The sequence below is a fragment of the Triturus cristatus genome, chromosome 1_2, assembly GCF_964204655.1.
Source record: "Triturus cristatus chromosome 1_2, aTriCri1.1, whole genome shotgun sequence".
Lineage (NCBI taxonomy): Eukaryota > Metazoa > Chordata > Amphibia > Caudata > Salamandridae > Triturus > Triturus cristatus.
This window is the reverse complement of record NC_140580.1, coordinates 1,055,752,112-1,055,772,428: the sequence shown is the minus strand read 5'-3', so window position 1 is coordinate 1,055,772,428 and position 20,317 is coordinate 1,055,752,112. Positions and strand designations below refer to the sequence as shown.

Here is a 20,317-nt window from a genome sequence, read left to right as displayed (position 1 = left end):
TGTGTGCTGGGGCTAAGGTGGAGGCCATGCCTGGAGCTGTGTCAGCGGTCTCCCAATGATCTGGAGGCCCGCTTCGTTTCCTCGAAGGTGCGGAGTTGGTGGCGAGGGGAGGTGCGGACGCTGCGCGACGGGTGCCTACCCCGCTCGCTGCTACTGGAAACGTGTTGACACCTCTCCTTGCGCAGCAGACCCAGCTAACTAAGCGACGAGTGGCTCGAGCGCTTGAACTGACCTTCTTGATGGCCCGAGCCCTAACAGGGCAGTCTCCCTCCCATTTGGGCGGCGTTCCTACATCTATAGGGCTCCAGCAACGAGAGGATTGAGGGGTAAACTGCGGCAGTGAAGGAGTGGAGGAGCCCCCCACAGGCCTGTGATCGTTTCTGGCCCTGCCATTGGAACTGGTCAGAGGGAGCCCGTAACGGCACCCAAGGGCCACGCGGGCCAGGCTGGGCTAACAGCAGGGAATGGTAACTGCTGCGCTCCCCGCCAGCTCCTCCTGGATGGTGATCCATTGACTACGGCGGGACCCGGGCCAATTCAGATATGCATACTCCAGCCCCCCACCTAAGGAAGGAACTATAGCAACGGAGGATTGGCGAGGCATCCATCAGCTTACGATCGTAACTCACACCACTCGCATCAACACACAAGGTCATTATGTGGTAGTCTCGGGTACATGGGAGGTAACACCCATTAACATCATTAACGTATATTGTCCGCCAAAACTCCAGGATGCCACTGTGAAGGAGCTGAACAAAATGTTGCTGACCCTCTCTGAGGGTGTGCTCTGCATGGCGACCTGAATCTTCTCCACAATGATGCCACAGACTGCTGGCCCGGTCAACAGTGGTTGGGGGGACGATCACAGTTAAGAGACTTTCTCAACGCCATGGGCTTAACCAACATATGGCGAGGCCTTCACCCTGGGAGCAACAATATACGTTTCACTCGGGAGCTCACAGCTCCCTTTCTAGAATAGACCATCTCCTGACACTACCCCAAGACTTGTCTTATTTTTGTACCATTAGACATCTACCAAGAGGTAACCCAGATCACGCACCCATATGGGCGACCTATAGGGGGACAAAAGTAAATCTTTGCCAACGTATGAAGCTAAACCCATACCTACTCATAATCTCCACCATCCAAAAGGCAATGAAAACAGTCACTGAACAGTATTTTACCGAGAATGAGGCCTCCGTAGATTTAGCTGTGGGGCATTGGGAGGCATACAAACGGTCATTAGAGGTCAAGGAATATCCTTAGAGGTAGGGCATAAAAGAGATAAGAGGGCGCAAATAGAAGCTATTGAAAAAGACGTTAGCATACTTGAGGCCCAACTTATGAACAACAAATTCCCTGAGACTGCCCACAGACTGACCTTTCGGCATAAAAATCATCACTTATGCCGACGACACTCAGCTAGTGGTGGCCCTTAACCAGCCAAACACCGCCCATAACAACCTGAGCGGATGCCTGGAGAAGGTGGTCAAATGGATGACACTCTCCTGTTTAAAGTTGAACGGAGACAAAACTGAGCTGATGCTCTGAGGTAAGACCCCCAAGCTCATTATGAACTCACTGTGGCTCATCTGCCTTGGTCCTGCCCCAGCGCCAAAGGACACAATCAAAAGCTTGGGCATCTGGCTGGATAACTCCCTCCACTTTAACCATCAAGCAGCTAAACTTGCAGCCACCTGCTATGGTCTACTGAGGCTACTTCGAAAAAGTCTTCCCCTACTTCCATTCCAGGCAAGACAGATTATGGTCCAGGGTCTCATTCTATTGCGCCTGGACTTTGGGAATGCCCTCTATCTAGGGGCCCCTCAGTCCACTTTGAGCAAGCTCCAGGTCATCCAAAATTGCGCAGCCCGAACACTCCTTCAGATCCCCCGTCGACTCCCAATCAATCCTGGATTAAAGAACCTCCGTTGGCTCCCAGTTCGGGAGAGAATTGAATTTAAGGCCCTGTGCATTGCCCACAGGGCCTTCTGGAAGACAGGTCCTGCCATTAACCAATCGCTGATTATCCCCTACCACCCGAACAGACAGCTTAGATCAGCATCTTCCTTCCTCGCCATAGTACCAAGGATAAAAAGAACTAGATGTGGTGGCCGCTCCTTTGCTTATAACTCGGCCAAACTCTGGAACTCTCTCCCCCTCCACTTGCAGTCAGAGCCCAATCTGCTCCCATTCCATAAGCTTTTAAAAACTCTGCTCTTCAACAAACCTGTATAGTTCCTACCTGTATCCCTGCATGTGTTGTCTGCAGCGCTAGTGCGCCTGAGGGTAGCTATCGCGCTTAACAAATGGTCTTTTCATTTCATTCATTCATTGACCCTCAAGCAGATGGACTACCTTGAGCTTGCAAGATGGGAGGCGATTGGAAAACAAAGAGAGACTCTCAATCGAATCATGAACAAGGAGATATGGCTGGAAAGCTCATCCCCTGGTTAGATAGGACAGAGAGGGCAAATAACGAGGTACACAAGCTGCAATCCAAAAAGGGTGTAGACATAACTGACATGGGAGAGATAGTAGAAGAATTTGCTACATACTACAAACAGTTGTACTCCCCATCCAGGGATGTGACCCCGAAAGAGTACCAGGAGTTTCTAAAAGACATTCCACTGCTGATTCTTACAACAGCAGACAAGTCCCTTGAGGATGACATAACCCCAGAGGAAATAATACAGGCAATACATGGACTAAAGACAGGCAAAGCTTTAGGGCCCAACGGCTTACCAGTGGAGCTATTCAAACATAACGCAACAGCACTTGCTCCGTATTTGCTGGGGATGTGGGAAGAAAGAAGGGATCGGGTAACCCTCCCGAGGGACCAGAGCATAGCCACAATCATCATCATTCACAAAACAGGGAAACCCCCAGAAGATTGTGCCTCATATAGGCCCATATAGCTCCTCAGTGTTGAAACTAAAGCACTGGCAAAACTTCTCGCCTCCTGTCTCTTAAAGCAATTATGGGTTTGGTACACCCTGACCAATCCAGATTCATGCCGGGAAGAAGCACTGCAATTAATTTTAGGAGACTCCATGGTGTACTAGGCAGAGCGCAATTCATACAGGAAGATGCTGTGATCCTATCCCTGGACGCCCGGATGGTGTTTGATACCAAAGAGTGGCCATATCTCTTTGGGGTGCTGTTAAAACTGGGGTTCAGACCACAGTTCTTTGGTGGGTGCATCTCCTATACGCAGAGCCACTCACCCAGGTAGAGGTAAATAGAGAAACCTCCAAAACCTTTGCATTGCGGTGTGGTGCCCAACAGGGGCGCTCGCTCTCCCCCCTCCTCCTATTTGCCATGGCTATAGAACCACTCGCCACATGAATACGGGTGGATCCCATATTGCGAGGACTCCGCTGGGCCCCGCACTGGGAGGACAGAATATCGCTCTATGAAAATGACATTCTTCTTTACCTAGCAGATCCGAGACGCTCCCTGGTCCAAGTCACTATTATAATTGAAAACTTTGACAAAATATCTGTCTACATGATTAGTCTCTACTATTTATACTACGTGGAAATCCGCCTGCACTCCCCAAAGGCTGTCCCATCTGAATAACTTTGGATGGCTTAACATACTTAGGAATCTTTGCCACCGCGGAATCCCCCCCTATCTTTTACTAAAAACCTGATCTCACCGCTGGAACGGATGAAGGTGATGTCCAACACTGGAGGTCTCTGCCGCTCTCTATCCTCGGGAGGGCGGCCCTTTTTAAGATGACGACTCTACCGCGTTTCCTATATGCACTTCACAATGCACCATATCAAGTTCCCACAAAATACTTTAGAGCAATAAATTCAGCACTACTGACTCTCCTATGGGATGGAGGTGCAGCACGCATTGCACTTAGAAAGTTAACACAGGGTGGTACGATGGTGGGATTGCCTTACCTGATATACGGCGGTATTACTGGGCCGCACACTTAACCACTATCAACCAGTGGGTGTACGCACAGGACGACGGACCTTCGATCCACCAGGACTGTTGGAGTATGAGTCCTGGCGGATACCTAAGAGCCCTATATGCGTTGTCTCCGAATGTGCAGCAACAGAATCCCACGAACACTGCAATTAAAGTTTGGCATGCAGCCAACAGAGCGCTGGGTTGGAGCAACAAACTGACGCAAGTTACCCCTTATGGGACTTGAAAGTCCTTGGGACAATAGGTAGATACCCGGGATTCGACAAATGGGACCTCATAGGCCTCCAAAAAATTGGTGAATTGTGGGTACGGGGCCCAACGCTCCCTTTCGCAGACCTCCAGAGGGAATATAGTTTGGTAGATTCAGAATTTTCCCTCATACCTACAAATTAGACACGCACTACAATTGGCAATTCCCAAGGGTGATGAACTTCCAGAGTACTCCCTACTAGAAGACCGACTGCTCGATGGGCAGATGAATCACAAAGCAAACTCCCTAACATATAGAAAAATAACAAATAATTTGCCCAACACACTATTACAATTACGGTACAAATGGGCAACAGACGTAGGTGGCTTATTTGAGGATGAATGGTCGGAAGCACTCGCCTCACCCAGAGAGGTAGCCATCAAGACGGGATTCAGGTCGATCCAACTGAAAATACTGCATAGGGTCTATTATGCATGCACTACACTCTTGAAAATGGGTAGAGCACACACTGAGAGCTGTAGCTGCCTATGCTATCAAAAGGACACCTTCTTCCATATTATTTGGGAGTGCCCGGTCATACAGCCCTACTGGAGGGCCATGGTGGTATGGATGAATGAGATTTGGGAGACATCATTGGCCTTAACGCTAACGTGGTGCCTCCTGAATATCTGGGAGGAGGTATCTATTACAGCAATGGGGAAAACATGGATGAAGTTGGGTCTGGTTGTCGCCAAGCACAACATAGCTCACAATTGGGGATGGCAACGACTCCATGCTTCAAAGACTGGGAAAAGGACATGGACAGTTATTTGATGGCAGAAAAGACAGTTTATACTAATGGACGCTGACCCATGAAGTGGGTAAAAGTATGGGGTAAATGGAACAACACACATGGAGTGCTGTGTACACCTCCATATCCCCCTAGAAGGGAGCCAAGTGTCTAGTGGGAGATACAAAAAGGGGGAAAAGACTAATTGTATTGAACATGCTGTGTTATTCAATCAAATTGTCACCTGATCTAGTGACAGACTGTTGTCTCTCGGTGCTGTTTCGCTTTGTTTTGTTGTATTGTCATTTTCCTTCTCTTTTTTCCCCTGTCTCTGTTTTCCCCTTCTCCGTTTCCCTTGACTCCTTATCAATTCTCAATAAAAAGATTTATAATAAATAAAAAAAAGGTCTATTAAGTCAATCAAATAAAGGCAGATACTAGTTTGTTCAATGGATTTTCCACTCAGTCTTCCCTTTTTTTAGATGTACTGAAACTACTTTCTGTAGCAGGTTTCATTATTAAAAAATCCTTCCTTCTTACATATCTTATGCAACTAATTGATAAAGAAGTGAGGTGAGGGACATAGACATTAGATACATCCGTGAGAAGAAAGGTAGAAGCTCAAAACGTTACATGAAACAAATTGCTTAAAACACAGGGAAGAATCATATAGGGTGTATGTTAGGTTACCTTCGAAAGGTTTGCTCTTTGGTCTTTCACAATCCAATCCATCAGGCCCCTCATACACCTCGTTGGTTTCTGGACCATTTTTCAACTTGAGATCACCCTTTGTTTCCTGTCCTCCAAACACCTGGTTCTGCCGATCTATCTGACCCTTGGGAAGCTTTCTGTGAAAGCTGGTGTTGTGTAAAGCAGGCTCCAGCATTCTCCCTTCAAACTCTCTGCTCTCCTCGCTGTCAGGGAATGTGTAATAGACAGGCTGTATGAGCTTAGAGTGTGTCCTCCGTAGAAGCGTGTACTCAAAGGTGATAGAAGGGTTCCTTCCATTTTGATTCCACACCTAAAACAATATAAATTTAAATGTCTTGCGTGAACTACCTTATAACAGGAAGTATTGACAGTCTAAAGTATCATTTTGAGATATAGGATAAACCATAAACTTATCACGCACAACATGCCTTTATACACATGACATTACAAGACATTACAAGACATACAAAACGTCCGAAGACACATGACATTGAGGGCTGAAGTCACAGAGTGATTCAATAGCTGGTGGGTGACATATAGCACGTCCAATAGCCAGCCACTGAAGTCACTCTAATTTCTACTTAATACACAATAGAGTTATTTAATCTTGAAGAAGCTAAAGGAAGATCTGTTGACAATTCAATTATTATTAGCATCCTGCAGGGTATAATAAATGGTTTCATGGTTTTGGCTCTATGTAAATGATACCGTCCATTTTGAACCTAAGAGGCAGTCCTTTCTAAGTATGTTGAACATTGAATTTAACTAAGCAAACAGGCACATTTGAGTCAATAACCAATGAGGACTCCCTTTCATGTGCTGCACCTGTCTCACTGTTTTCTGTCGAGCAGACTTTCTGCATTTGAGGAGAGTGTGACAGTTCTTGATCAAACACTACACCCAGGTTCTTGACTCTGGGTACCAGCTTTGGAAGCAGTTGAGATGGATAAATAACAAGACAAGTGTTCAGCAGGAGGGTAAGCCCCCGCAATATTGAGATAGGAATATCGATGGCATCATAACCAGACTATCAAAGCCAAAATATCGAAAGGTAATACCAACCTAACTCTATATATGTGTCATATATATCTTCAAGATGCATAGATGTGGAGTTAAGAATAGTAAATCTATACTTCCTCTGCATACATTTACCTTTCAGTTTTTTGTCCCTTCATATTCTTTCCACAATATAGTGATACCATGATATCCCTATGATATTCTGTAGTACATTCCAGCAGGAGAGATACCTCGAGGCATCCCCTCCAATTCCTAGATTCATTGATTTCTCAGTGTTTATACATCAATCACTGAATGCCTAGTGAACACTGTTTTAGCCATTCCATTGATTTGGCAGCATTCTGAACGTATTTAAGCAACAGCTGTGTTTAATAGATTCTTGAGAGATTTCACATGGTGCAACCATGCGTGCAGCCAGAATCAGGGAAGTTATATCATTTGAAACCAGTGCCAAACAAAAGACAAAAATCTGTGAAGGGTATGCCCTTCTAGTCCAATGATTCTGAGACAATCAATAAGGATGGAAAGGTTGACCATATTGAATGCTGTAACGCGTCCAACAGAGGTAGGCTCATCTCCTGCTCCTCATCTTGCAAAGTGCAGATCTCATCTACAACAGACGCTAGTATGGATTCTGTACGGAGGACATAGTGGAACTTTGTCAGGTCTTCATCAAGCAGATATTAAATCTCGAGACGTTTAGCAAGCCACCAAGATAGATGTTTTTCCATGATTTTAGCAATGGCAGGTAGGCAGGTAATTGTCTGATAGCATTTTAGGTTGCTTGAATCAAGCCCAGGATTTTTAGTTAAAGCTATAATCATGTCTTTGTTCAGCACATCCTACACCACACCATAATTCAAGGAGGTAATGATGACTGTTGGAGTGGATGATCATTGGTGGGCAAGTGACCTTTTAGAAAGGATCATCAGGCAAGGATTGTCCGGTGAACCAGACAAAGGCTTTAAGGGGCACAATAAGTAATGACACAAATAATTAGTGGTCACAGGTAGCACATCATAAGAGGCAATGCATGTATGATCCAAGATAGCACACATAGGGATAGATGTACGAAGCCATTTAGCATTTCTTAACTGGCTGAATCCTATTTTGGCCCATTAAGAAATGCTGAATAGCCTTTAGGCATGTACAAAGGTCGTTTGGGAATTGCAAAATGCAATTTCTACCTAGTACAAGTCACATTTTGCGACACACAAATAGGAAATCGCAAATATGGATTTCATATTTGCGATTTCCTGTGCACATATACAAAGCATTTCCTAAATGCGAATTGGACATTTAGGAAATGCTATTATCATCGACTCAAAGTCAATGGTAACCATGTGCAATTAAAAAAAGCACTCCCAAATGCTTTTTTTTAAAAAAGTGAAACAAAGTGCACACATGCCTATGTGCACCATCTGTTTCGAGGTTGAACGTCAACCTTGCTTTAGCATTTGCTAATTTGCGATTTCCTATTAGAAAATCATACATTAGGAAATGCAAAACCATTAGTACATTTGGGCCTTTAGGTCCATAGGAATGAATGGTTTGGTATTTCCTAAATAGCAATTTCCTAATTGAGATTCCTACACAGTAGGAATCGCTATAAGAGAATCTTTATTTTTATGCAAACCATTTCGCATTTTACCTAAATAGCAATTTCTATGGGGTAGCTATTTAGGAAATCCAAAAAACGTATTTCGTACATCTAGTCCTTTGTGAGACAGGAGGCTGAGTACCATGCACAGCAAATAGTACCAGAAACAGCACTGAAAGCTATGGGTAACACACTTTAAGAAAGGGAGCATCAAGAGTGAAAGGTAGCACACAGAGGGACACTGAGAGCAAACTTGATGGTGTGGGTATTACAGGCAGAATACATAAAAAATAAGGCACAGCAAGGGCCACAAAAGGCATATTCAAACATACAGGGATTGGGGGACATGTGAAGTAAACTTAAAGATGAAAGGCATACCAATACTACAGCTAAAGAGATGACTTATTAATGGTCAAGGCATACAGTACCAAGAGTCACAGCAGGTATACTAAGATGCACATGGCATTAAATAGCCTAGGCACTACACCTACAGACACAGGAACCTAGGGGCACACACATAGCACAGATAAAAATACCGAGCAAGGAGAGTCCCCTATTAATTACCTAAAGGCACAGAGCATGGAGAATCACAAAGATCACTCCTCAAAATGTAAGGAATGGACACTCAAACATGGAACATCTGTAGACACAACGCTTAAAGGCCCAGATATAATTTATTACAACATAGGCATTATGGGTCACAGGTAGCACAAAGAAAGACATGACAGTATGTGTTACAGGCAACACACCTAAAGAAAAGCCTATACTTCCTTCTGAAGTTTACTCATTGCTCAGATTGTATTGATTATAGGATTAACTCCTGTAAACCATATAATAAATGTCATCCTTGGATATACAGAGTGTTATTGGCTGAATATGGCATCCTGTTTATTTATAAACACATAACTAACAGGAAGTAGCTCCAAAGGGACATGGCTCCAGGTAGCCTACCCTTTAGTTACAGCTTTGACAAAAGGGCCAATTTACTTTCTTCATAATCAAGCTGCAGACATGAAACTGGTAATTTCACAATCATGTAATGTTTCTTTATCCAAAACACTGAAATAGCTCAGTAATTAACCTCGTTAAGGGGAAACAATCTTTTAAAATATAATCTTGCCTTGTCCCATCAGAAGAGAAATTCCCTGCACAAACATACCATTATGTTTAGTCCCTGGTTTGTAGGTCCTTGGGCGACAATGTATTCGATGCCCGTCTCGTACACGTCCATCGGCCTCCGGTACTTGAACACTGTGCCCGCCAGATTAAAGTTCTTCGGGCTGTCTACCTTGTAATTCCCATTGAAAAAGTAGAAGCCAGACTCATCTGCAACAGCTTCAGATATAAGTAAAAAAGGTGAATTAATACAATTCAAAGTCTTTTCTCAACAGATTACCCCATCCCCTGAATTTTGTGTACTAGGCCAAAAATTCAACACTATTTCCTTTATCACAAACAGCTGACAGGTGTTTTTGTTCAGAATATTTTGGTGCATCTGCATGTATTTCATTGTTGTGAAGCAAAAACAACGTGTTAAAAAGTTTACAGAAAAAATTGCAGCTATCCTGAAATTCAATAAACATTAGAAACACACTAGGTAAGGACATAGGGTTTTCATATAAAAAGTATGATATGAGCAAAATTCAGCCGGATTCACAAAGGGCCACACTCACGGGGAAGTCTCGATCTTAGGGAGGATTCTCCGCAATGAGAATTCTTATTCCAAAGAATCCACCCTGAGTGCGGAGACTCCCCCACAACTTCGGGGCCTATGCAACGAGTGCGGAGACTCCCCCACAACTACGGGGCCTCTGTGATGAGTGCAGAGACTCCCCAACTGCGGGACTGCTGTGAAGAGTACAGAGGCTACCCCACGACTACGGGGCCTCTGCGACGAGTGCAGAGACTCCCCCATGACTATGGGAACTTTGTGATGAGTGCAGAGGCTACCCCACGACTACGGGGCCTCTGCGACGAGTGCAGAGACTCCCCCATGATTACGGGACCTTTGTGATGAGTACAGAGGCTACGCCACAACTACGAGGCCTCTGCGATGAGTGGGGAGACTCCCCCACAACTTCGGGGCCTATGCAACGAGTGCGGAGACTCCCCCACAACTACGGGGCCTCTGTGATGAGTGCAGAGATTCCCCAACTGCAGGACTGCTGTGAAGAGTACAGAGGCTACCCCACGACTACGGGGCCTCTGCGACGAGTGCAGAGACTCCCCCATGACTATGGGGACTTTGTGATGAGTGCAGAGGCTACCCCACGACTACGGGGCCTCTGCGACGAGTCCAGAGACTCCCCCACGATTACGGGTCCTCTGTGATGAGTACAGAGGCTACACCACAACTACGGGGCCTCTGCGATGAGTGGGGAGATTCCCCCACGACTACGGGGCCTCTGCGATGAGTGCAGAGACTCCCCCATGACTACGGGACCTCCGTGACAAATGCGCAGGCTCCTCCATGTAAATGGGGCCTCCACGATGAGTGCGAAGGCCATCTGTGAATCAGGCCCTCAGTATTTGCTTTTTGCCATGTAGTGGTCACATTTTAGCATTATAGACAGACCCTTTTTAGAGGCATACTGTGCACATAATGTTTCAGCCAGCATGTATTTAAAAATGCTAACTGAGATCCTGTGCATCAAATCTTGTAAGGATCAACCTGCCAACCAAGGCTGAAAATGGACCACTTCTAGATAATATGGTTAACCTTTTATTTCTATTCCCAAAATATGGACTTTGATAGAGGAAAAAAGATATAAAGGATTCACATGTGGAAGCCCCCTGAGGTAGTGCAGTTATGCACTGCACTCCCTACAAGTAGTGATCCAGAAACGGTGAACAAGCTCTGGTCTAGGGGGCCCCTCTAGCCCTGTGTCAGTCAACACTGCAACATTGTATGAGGGAGGAAAGCTGCCCAGAACAGACAACTTTGGCTTCAGTGTTCCCTCCACTTACCCTCCCCCCGCGAGCCCCTGCCACTGTTGGTCCTATAATGTGGACTTCTCAACAAGGACTCCGGAGTCTTAAGGTTATCCATTACCGTAATTCAAGGAAATTGTTTCAGACTGACATGCATTCATCTGCTCTTAAAAAATCATCTAATATCAAGATTTGTAACTGTTATAAAGGATGCACTTACCCAACACATCTGCAGATTTTTTCCTTTCCACTATCTGAATACCTCTTGCTCCAGCAGGAATGTGTGTGACCAGAGAATAGCCTAAGAAAAACTATATATTAATAAAATGAAAACAAAATATGAATATAAAGTAAAACACGCTTACCTTTAATAATGGTTTACTTATGCACTAATTTAATTTTGTTCAGGGCTTTTACTCAAGCATTTAGAGAGAAGTCACACCTGGTCACACTACAACATTGTAGGATCATGTTCAAAAATACCAATTTAGTCGTACGAAGTCACAATACAAAAAAAGTTATAGCAGAAGAAGAAAATGAATCAAATGTCATCGATGTGGATGTAGAATGACGATATTTGAAGATACAAAGTAGAAATTCAATATGCATATGAAAGACGAGAGACAAAGGTATCTGTGAGTGAGAATTTGCGCTTATTACAATACCATCAAACAAACTTGAAATTATAAACAACAGTAACAAGAGGGGTGGAAGGGTGAAGACAACAAAGTTCAGAAATTCAAAAGCAGCGATAGCACTGAAGAGAAGGCTTAAAACAGATCTGTATACCAAAGAGAAAAAAGGTGAAACTGGGAAAATGGTAATGTGAAGAGAAAAAGGGGTCATGTGATAGAGACTCATGAACAGGAAGCAGAGAGATATCACAAAAGTGGAAAGTCAAGAAGTTAAAATAGTAGTCACAAACATTGTTTAAGAAGTAACAACATACATGGTAAAGGCAGCATAATGGTTTGGACGGAATGAGGTATCCTTTGACATACTGCTATCGAAGTAGGGTCTTTTACAATAATTTTTTATGCCAGGGCAGAGAGTAGGTTGAGCACCTTAACAACAGCAGCCATCTTAGTTGTCTTCAGTAACAACAACAAATATGTAGTAAACCTCATACTGATGACAGCGATGTAACAAATAGCCTTACAAGTCATATTAAACTGAAGAGCCATTGATAAAGTTAACAGTACAACTTCCCTCTCTATCCTGCAAATATGTATAAATTCAATCATCACATTAAACTACAAGACAATTAAACCTAATCTGAGAAATGCTAGAAGACCGGTTTATAGGTTTTAGAAACTACACATGCCCACTTCGCTATCAGTATGTAACCTAGGCAATAGTGACTGAAATAATATTGCATGGCTTGACTATGATTACAATGCACATTTCATTAAGGACAATGTTCCATCAATACACAACTCTTGTGCGTGCCTCAAAGAAATTGTCTTTCCATAATGAAATATATTAGACCACTACCATGAGGTAGTTTGTTAGCGCACCGAAGAAAATATTACCACTGTAATAGTAAGTAAGGAGGGGTCCATTTTATATTTTAGTGCTTGGGTCAAAGTACATATTTTGCATAAAAAGTGTGCAATGCTTGTTATGTAGGACTGGAGGCCATAGGAGTGAAAACCAGATGAGGCACAAGACCTGATTCAGAATTTGCGGCAAATGGAATTTCCACCATCCATTCCAGCACATTCCCCTCCTGTGCCAAGGCTGCAGGGAGCAATCAGGGCATCCAAACTCTTGCTGCTTTCTTTTGATTTCTACTTGGAACACAACAGACTAATTTAATCTTGAAGAAGCTACCAAGATCAACTCACTATTCAATTATTGTAGCATTCTGCAGGTTATAATAGTGATAATATCAAGACCTTGGGTCTGTGAAAAAGTATGTTTAGAACCCAAAAGACAGTCCTTACTAAGTACCTTTTACAATTATTTTATCTAAGTGAAAAAGCAGATGCTTTGAAGTCATCACTGCTTATCAGCAATGACCATCCTTCCAGATAGCTCCCTAGCTGTTCCCTGAAAGCAGTTTTCTAATGCCCACCCTTGATGCTGGTATTCCATGTCCTACATCTGCTTTTGAAATAGTCCTGAAATATAAACTTTTGCACAATTTCAGAGGCTGTAGTCTTGTAAAATACAGCTCTTGTCTCATAACCAACATATTTGTAATGTCTGTTATATTTATATTTAATAAAGCACCTTGGAAACTATATGTGCTGTATTTACCAAGGGCTAGATTCTTAAGCCTTCTGAAAAACTGCATTCTATCGCATGCTGAGGAATACTGGATTACGCTGACATGGGACATGATGTAGTGTTAGCTGGCCTATTTTTGGGGACAGTGAAACGCAAACAACGATGCAGTGGTTGATTTGTGCATGCATTGCAGGCTAACTAGGTTTGTTTACAATAAGTCCTCACAGTATTACCTTAGACTTACTTGAATGATATTAAAATAATACTGTTCTCCCATCTTATAGATGTGATTTGAAATGTTAATAGCTCTATAAAATCAAACGTAACACCTCATACTTTCATTCAATGGAGAACACATAAAAGATTGCATTATACGATTTCTGCAGCCATGCTGCTGATGCTAGGTTCTGACAAATAAGGTTACCTTCCATCAAGAATAGCAAGGCTGACCAGTTAGGTAGACTTTTTTAGGTTCTTAACAGAGGTGAAGAAAATAGAAGTACTGTGTCTGCTTGACTGCTGGAAAATGTCCCTCTGTGAAGGGTCATCTTAAACCTTTTGCCTTCCTACCCCTCTTTTTCTGACCTCGATTTTGTTGGCTTTAGGACTCATGTGCTCGCTCCCTAAAAAATGGTTACATTTGGTATATCCACATTTGGGATATTTAATTTACCTAGAAGTCCCTAGTAAACTGCACTACATGTGCCAATGGGCCTTTAAATGAAATGCTACTAGTGGGCCTGAAGCCTGCTTGTGCCACCCACTTAAGTAGCCGTTAAATATGTCTCGCGCTCAACACTGCAGAGCCTGTATGTGCAGTTTACACTTCCATGTTGATCTGGCAAGTTAAACCTCTTGCCAGGCCTTCAACCTTCCCTTTTTATACATGTAAATCACCCCTGAAGGTAGGCTCCACCCATAATCTAGAATCTTTCTGTGGGAACTTAACTCTTTCTAGGTAGTCGAGTCAAGCAGCTCAAGCTTACTCAAGCAGGCTGTGGGGTTTAGAATGAAGCATGACAAAGTAAATAATACACAATAAAGCCAATGTTTAGCCAGCGTTACATCTCGAGTTGTGGCCTGTCCCTAACCAGAGCTCCATCCCCCAGAATGTCTATTGCCCCAACCCACTAATCACATTGACCCAGATAACAGTGCCCTTTCTCCCTTATTTATTTATAAATGGGGTGGCTTCTTGAACCACTCTATCCCCGGGAACCGCCAGCTCCTCAGGCTTTAGGTTTAAACAATGTGGGGGGCCGAGCAGACCCCAATGCAGCCCCGGGGGCTGTCACTTCCCTGTGGCTTTAATTTTAATAAATGTAAAGGGGCTGCGTGGATCCCCCCGCAGACTCGTGAACTGACACCTCCTGGCGCTTCTCCCATATTGAATGCGGGGGGCTGTACGGCTCACCACAGCCCAGGGGACCAAAACATCCCTGGGGCAAAATTTAAGCAAGGAGGGGACCCGCACGCCCCCCCTCCAGGAGCCATAGATGGCCATGGGCACAGCCACCCCCAGGGTCTTCTCCTGCTATGTCCCGAGGTGCCCACCCCAGGACATTGCTGTTTGCTAATGCTTGGCGAGAGCCTAACCACTCCTACCAAGCCATAGCAAACTATGCCCAACTTGCTAGAAGCAGAGCATAATTGCTTTGGCAGAGAGAGAGCTGGGGAAGCTGCAGAACATGCATCTCCCTCTCTGTCAAAGCAATGCTGTCTCCCGCAGAGGTGGGGAGCCGCCAGCGACCACTGGGGCCTTCAAGCTCCTCCGAGGTCCCCAACACTTCTAAGTGGGTTCCTTGAGTGGGACCAGGGCACCCACAATGGAGGCCAGGCCCATGGGATGAGGTCCCCGGGACCAAAATTAGCCCAGGTGGGCGGCTGCCTGGCCCCCTCCCTTTAAGATTATTATTATTATTTTTTTAAAGGCTGGGTCCAGGAGGATGAGGTCTCCTCGGCTGAAATCAACCCAGGGGGCCATGCGGCCCCCTCTCCCTTTCAAAAAAGCCTGCCCCCAGGGGATTGAGTTCCTGGGGCCCAAATCGGCCCAGGGAAGGGGGGGCCACACACAAACCCTCCTGTAGAAATAAAAACGTTTTTTAAAATGCCAGACCGGCAAGTCACTGGAGGCACTGCCCCCTTTTTCACCACTCTGCAAACACTCATCCTGGCCCACTGCTGATTGGAGGATAAAGCCCTCTTTGATGAGGGTTCTTGGGGGCCCTGAAACCCTCCTGTTACCTCCAGTAAGTCCAACCCAGTGGTATTCCTGATAGCCGGTCGAAGGTCTCACCCCTTTTCTCCACCACTCTGCAAATGCGACTAGTAATTAAAGGAAACTATAGAAATTCACTTACAAAACCAAAGGTTACAGAGTTGTTATAGTTAGGAAATAGAATTAACAAAAAACCTTAAAAATTCACTTTAAAGAACAAAGTTTACAGGGACAATATAGTTAGGCTATTTCACTTGTACAAAACTAGTGAAATTCAGCAGTTATAGTTACCTAACCTAGCTATAACATGCCACCACAAAGCATTGCTTATGACCTCACATATTACAACCCTCATGACATGATCAGTGACATCACTGATGACATCTCAAATTATATCACTGATGACATCATCTACAGCACCACCCACACAACCACTCACATACCCATTCATAGACCAGTACCAGTACTCAAACACCCACTCACTTCTCCATAGAGCCACTAACACACCCATTCACTTACTCATTCATACAGCCTCTCACACAACTGTTCACTCACCCGTACAGCTACTCATACAACCAGTCATACACCCATACAGCCACACATAGCTATACAGCTACTAACAAACCCACTTACCTTCACAGTCACTCACTCACACACACCCACTCACTCAGTATACACCCTCTCAACACAGCCACTCACTCACTCATACAAGCACTCACACACCCACACAATCGCTTACATACCCATTCACACATGCATACATGCACTCATACATCCACACACTCACCCATACAGCCATTCACATAGACACTCACTCTGCAATACAGCCACTCACACACCAACTCACTTAACCAAACAACCACTCGAACAGCCACCCACTCACCCATACAGCCACTTACACACCCAGTCACTCACTCATTCAGCGATTTTGACACCCACTCACTCATCCATACAGTCACTACATGCCCAGTTACCCACTCATAGAACCACTCACACTGACCCATGCAGCCACTGACACAACCACTCACTCACCAATACAGCCACTCACATAGCATCTCACTCACCCCCACAGCTACTCACACACCTACTTATGCACTCATACAGCCACTCACACACCCATACACACAAGGATACATACAACCACTCAGCCACTCACTTATATATATGTTAGAAGTAGTATCACTCAGTAATAGTGCACCTACTGCACTAGTTTAACTTTTGTAGTAGGCTAGTATATATGTTTAACACCCATATACTCATAACACTCACTTGATGATGTCATCAGTGATGTCATCAATAAGGTCACTGACCATGTCATGAGCGATGTAATATGTGAGGTTATAAGCAGTGCTTTTTGGGGCATAATTTATAGTTAGCTCAGGTAACTATACTGCTAACTTTCACTGGTTTCGTACAAGTGAAATCTGAGCCTAACTGTAATGTAACTGTAACCTTTGTTGTTTTAGTTAATTTTTAAGATTTTTGAAAGTCTATTCCCTAACTGTAACAGCCCTGTGTCTTTGTTTTTGTAGGTGAATATATATATATATATATATATATATATATATATATATATATATATATACATATGTGTGTGTGTTTGTGTGTATGCATGTAGTGTGTGCTGATATGAAACCTCCAGTACAAACAACTTTTGAAAAGCCAATTTCATGTTAATTAAGGTAAAATTCTACAATTATGCTAACTCTGAAGGAATGGTCGGATCTCCAGTGGCACACTACACATGTTTCCTTAAAGCAAGTAATTTAAAATTCTTACCAAGATGTGAAGCCCCCTTCCTGTAGTTGCCTGTCACGTGAATACAGCTACTGCCATCACCCTGACAAACACCACACTTATCTAATGTATGGGTGGAGAATAGAATGCCGTCACATCCAATTGGCTGAGGAGAGGAAAACAAAGAGATGGAAAATACACATTGTTGGTATGTGGCCAAGTGATGCATCATCTGAAATGTTTGAGATGCTACTGCTAAAGTTTGTAGTGGAGTGTTTCAACAACCTCACATTTTCCAGACACGCAAATGCCGCGGAAGTCGCTGTACTTGCAAGATGTCCCATCGCGGGCCGGAACCATCAGCTGTCTCTGGCCATCCACGGTGGTGCAGTGGAGGTCACAGGGCTTGCTGGAGATATGCACATAGTCATCTAGTGAAAAAAGGGCACAACAATGCTTAGTATCATCCCATTGAAAAGGACCATATGGGCTTCAACATTCAATATTGAAGTTAGACAATGATACTGCATCTTTTTTTAAGTTTGAAAATGCTTTATTAAAGAATTACAGAGTGGACCACAATATAAGGAAAAAGAAAGAGAATTGAAATCCACATGACTAAATCGATTAATAAATACGACTGCAACCTAGAAAAGGTTTGTGGGTGTTAGGAAAAATATCTTAATCAATGAGTATCAGTAATAAAGGTTATGAAAATTAGTACTCTAATGAACAATAAACTTGTAGAACATAGCATTTTATATTTTTTGCTATTGAAAAATAAAAGTAGAGGGGAAAAGCGAAGAGAGAGAGGAAAGAATAACCTATTCTAAAGGGGAGGAAGGTAGGAGTTATAAATGGATCTTTGTGATGATCAATAAAAGCCGAACTAAAATGAATATCGAGGGTTAAAAAATCTATGAACATCAGGGGGGTTATTCTGTCCTATAGACAGAAAGGTAGAAAAGGCAACTATAGCAAGTCTCGTTTGATTAGTTGTTGTGTAGAGTTAATATTGGCACAGTCTAATCTGTGATGATGACAGATCCAGCTAGACGTAATTTGCAATGGAATCACTATTAACATATCAACTCGTTTTTCCATCATAACAGAAATGTTCCATTTTGGAGAGGAACCGCCCAGTAAGATGTGAAGTTCATCGAAAAGAAGTGAAACTGAACAAATATCAAGCAGTGAGCTTGGAACATACTTGTAACCAAAATCGGCTTGAGGAATATAAAAAAATAAAAATTCAAAAATTGCACTATTCTCTTCTGCGCATAATACTGCATCTTGAATAACATAATTGGGTACCAGACCCTAAAATGCTTCAGACAAGAAATGAACAACAACATGGAAGAAAAATCAATAGATGCCACGGAAAGGATGGATAGCAGAATTGCGAATGGTAGGGAGACGAGTGAGTGAGTAGGAGGATCAACGGCGCAGTGAACAGAATTAAAAGGAAAAGAGCAACTAATACGATATAAACAAATCCAAAATTATAGAGGCCAGCTCAGAGCTTAAAGTGACAAGAAAAGGAGCAGCAAGTTCTTCTCATATAATAATGGGGGACGGTCTGCTAATGTCTGTGTGATGAAAGCTGATGTGAAGGGAGTTCTGGTTCTAAGTAGCCATTTAGGTCGCCCCTTCCCTTCCCTTCCCTTCCCTTTCCTCTTTGCATCCTTCCACCCTCAGATATAGCATCTTCACCTCTAGGAATACAAATCTCGATTCGGACACATTTTTATAATGACTACCATTTCCTTTAACATTAATGGCTCTATCCCTGAAGGATGTTCTCTACCCATAAAATATTTAATAATGTATCAAAGGCCCTTCATACCCGATACCAGCAGATGGAATTTCTATTCCCTCACAATGTGGTTGAACCCCATTCTCCCATCACCCACCATCAGCACTGCAAACTATTGATCCAGAATCCTATATCTAAATATCATACACCCAACAGAAGGCATCTCTACTCCAGCATCTTAAATAACACATCACAGACACTTATAACCAGCAGAGGGAATACCTACTTCACCCTCTCAGTGTAAAATGTCACATCCCGTGTGACGGGAGGTGGAAGTACCACAATGTTGGATTTCTAACCAATAATTTCAGACTATATTTGCAATTCCACATTGCCTAAAATAATTCAGCAAGCACCAGAAGGGGCCAGTGCTATGCAATTTAGCAACTTCTAAAAGCAAAACATTCCACCATCACCATGCACCCACGGGCAGTACTCTGCATTTTGTTTCGGGTGAGGATGCTTCACACTAATTGGACAAATGTTTATACCTGCCTCCTGCTGGAAACTGAGGCAACCTCATAAATGTATTTTGGTTAAAATCTAGAGATTTTGGGTTATAGTAAACATGTATAGGGATTTGTTCCCTGATGAAGGAGCCTTGTTATGCTCAGAAATGCTTAGTGAAGTTGGATATCCCTATGTAAGGGAATACAACTGAAACAGTTTTAGTAATGTCATCAATAAGTAACTATATAGACAAACAAACTGCATTGAGAAAAATACATTCAAAGACAGACTTGTTGACACACTAGCAAAAAGTAACAATTTATTTCTCGGAAAAGCAGGAGGCTTATCAAACCACAGAATGGTTTGGCAAAACACCCTAGTTGGCGAGTTAGCAGGACACAACTTGTTATTGATTGAAATGACACAGTTATTTTCTGGACAAACATTGCTGTTTGTTGGACAGACCCAGTATCTGTACTGGTCCTGCTTTTACAGGTCAGGACTTTGCCGATAGCTGGGCAGATCCTGCAAATAGCTGGACTGACCCTGTTGTGTCCTAGATTGACTATGTTGTGTCCTCGCCAGATCCTGCAATTATCTGGACAAAAGATGCTATAAGCTAGACTGACACTGTCATTTTCTGGAGGACACCTTTCGCTATAAGTTGGACATATCCACTT

General features: G+C 43.5%; 1 protein-coding gene across 1 annotated transcript in view; it reads right to left on the bottom strand.

Annotated features, from left to right (window-relative positions):
* ADAMTSL2 (ADAMTS like 2) overlaps positions 1–20,317 on the bottom strand; it is a 238,272-nt gene that overhangs the window by 131,159 nt on the left and 86,796 nt on the right. Inside the window, exons 6-10 of the mRNA XM_085612518.1 lie at positions 17,657–17,802; positions 17,414–17,537; positions 11,405–11,485; positions 9,413–9,588; positions 5,616–5,946 (exon numbers count right to left, since the gene is read on the bottom strand). Of these exons, the coding sequence (XP_085468644.1) occupies positions 5,616–5,946; positions 9,413–9,588; positions 11,405–11,485; positions 17,414–17,537; positions 17,657–17,802 (858 nt within the window). The remainder of the gene's footprint in view (positions 1–5,615; positions 5,947–9,412; positions 9,589–11,404; positions 11,486–17,413; positions 17,538–17,656; positions 17,803–20,317) is intronic.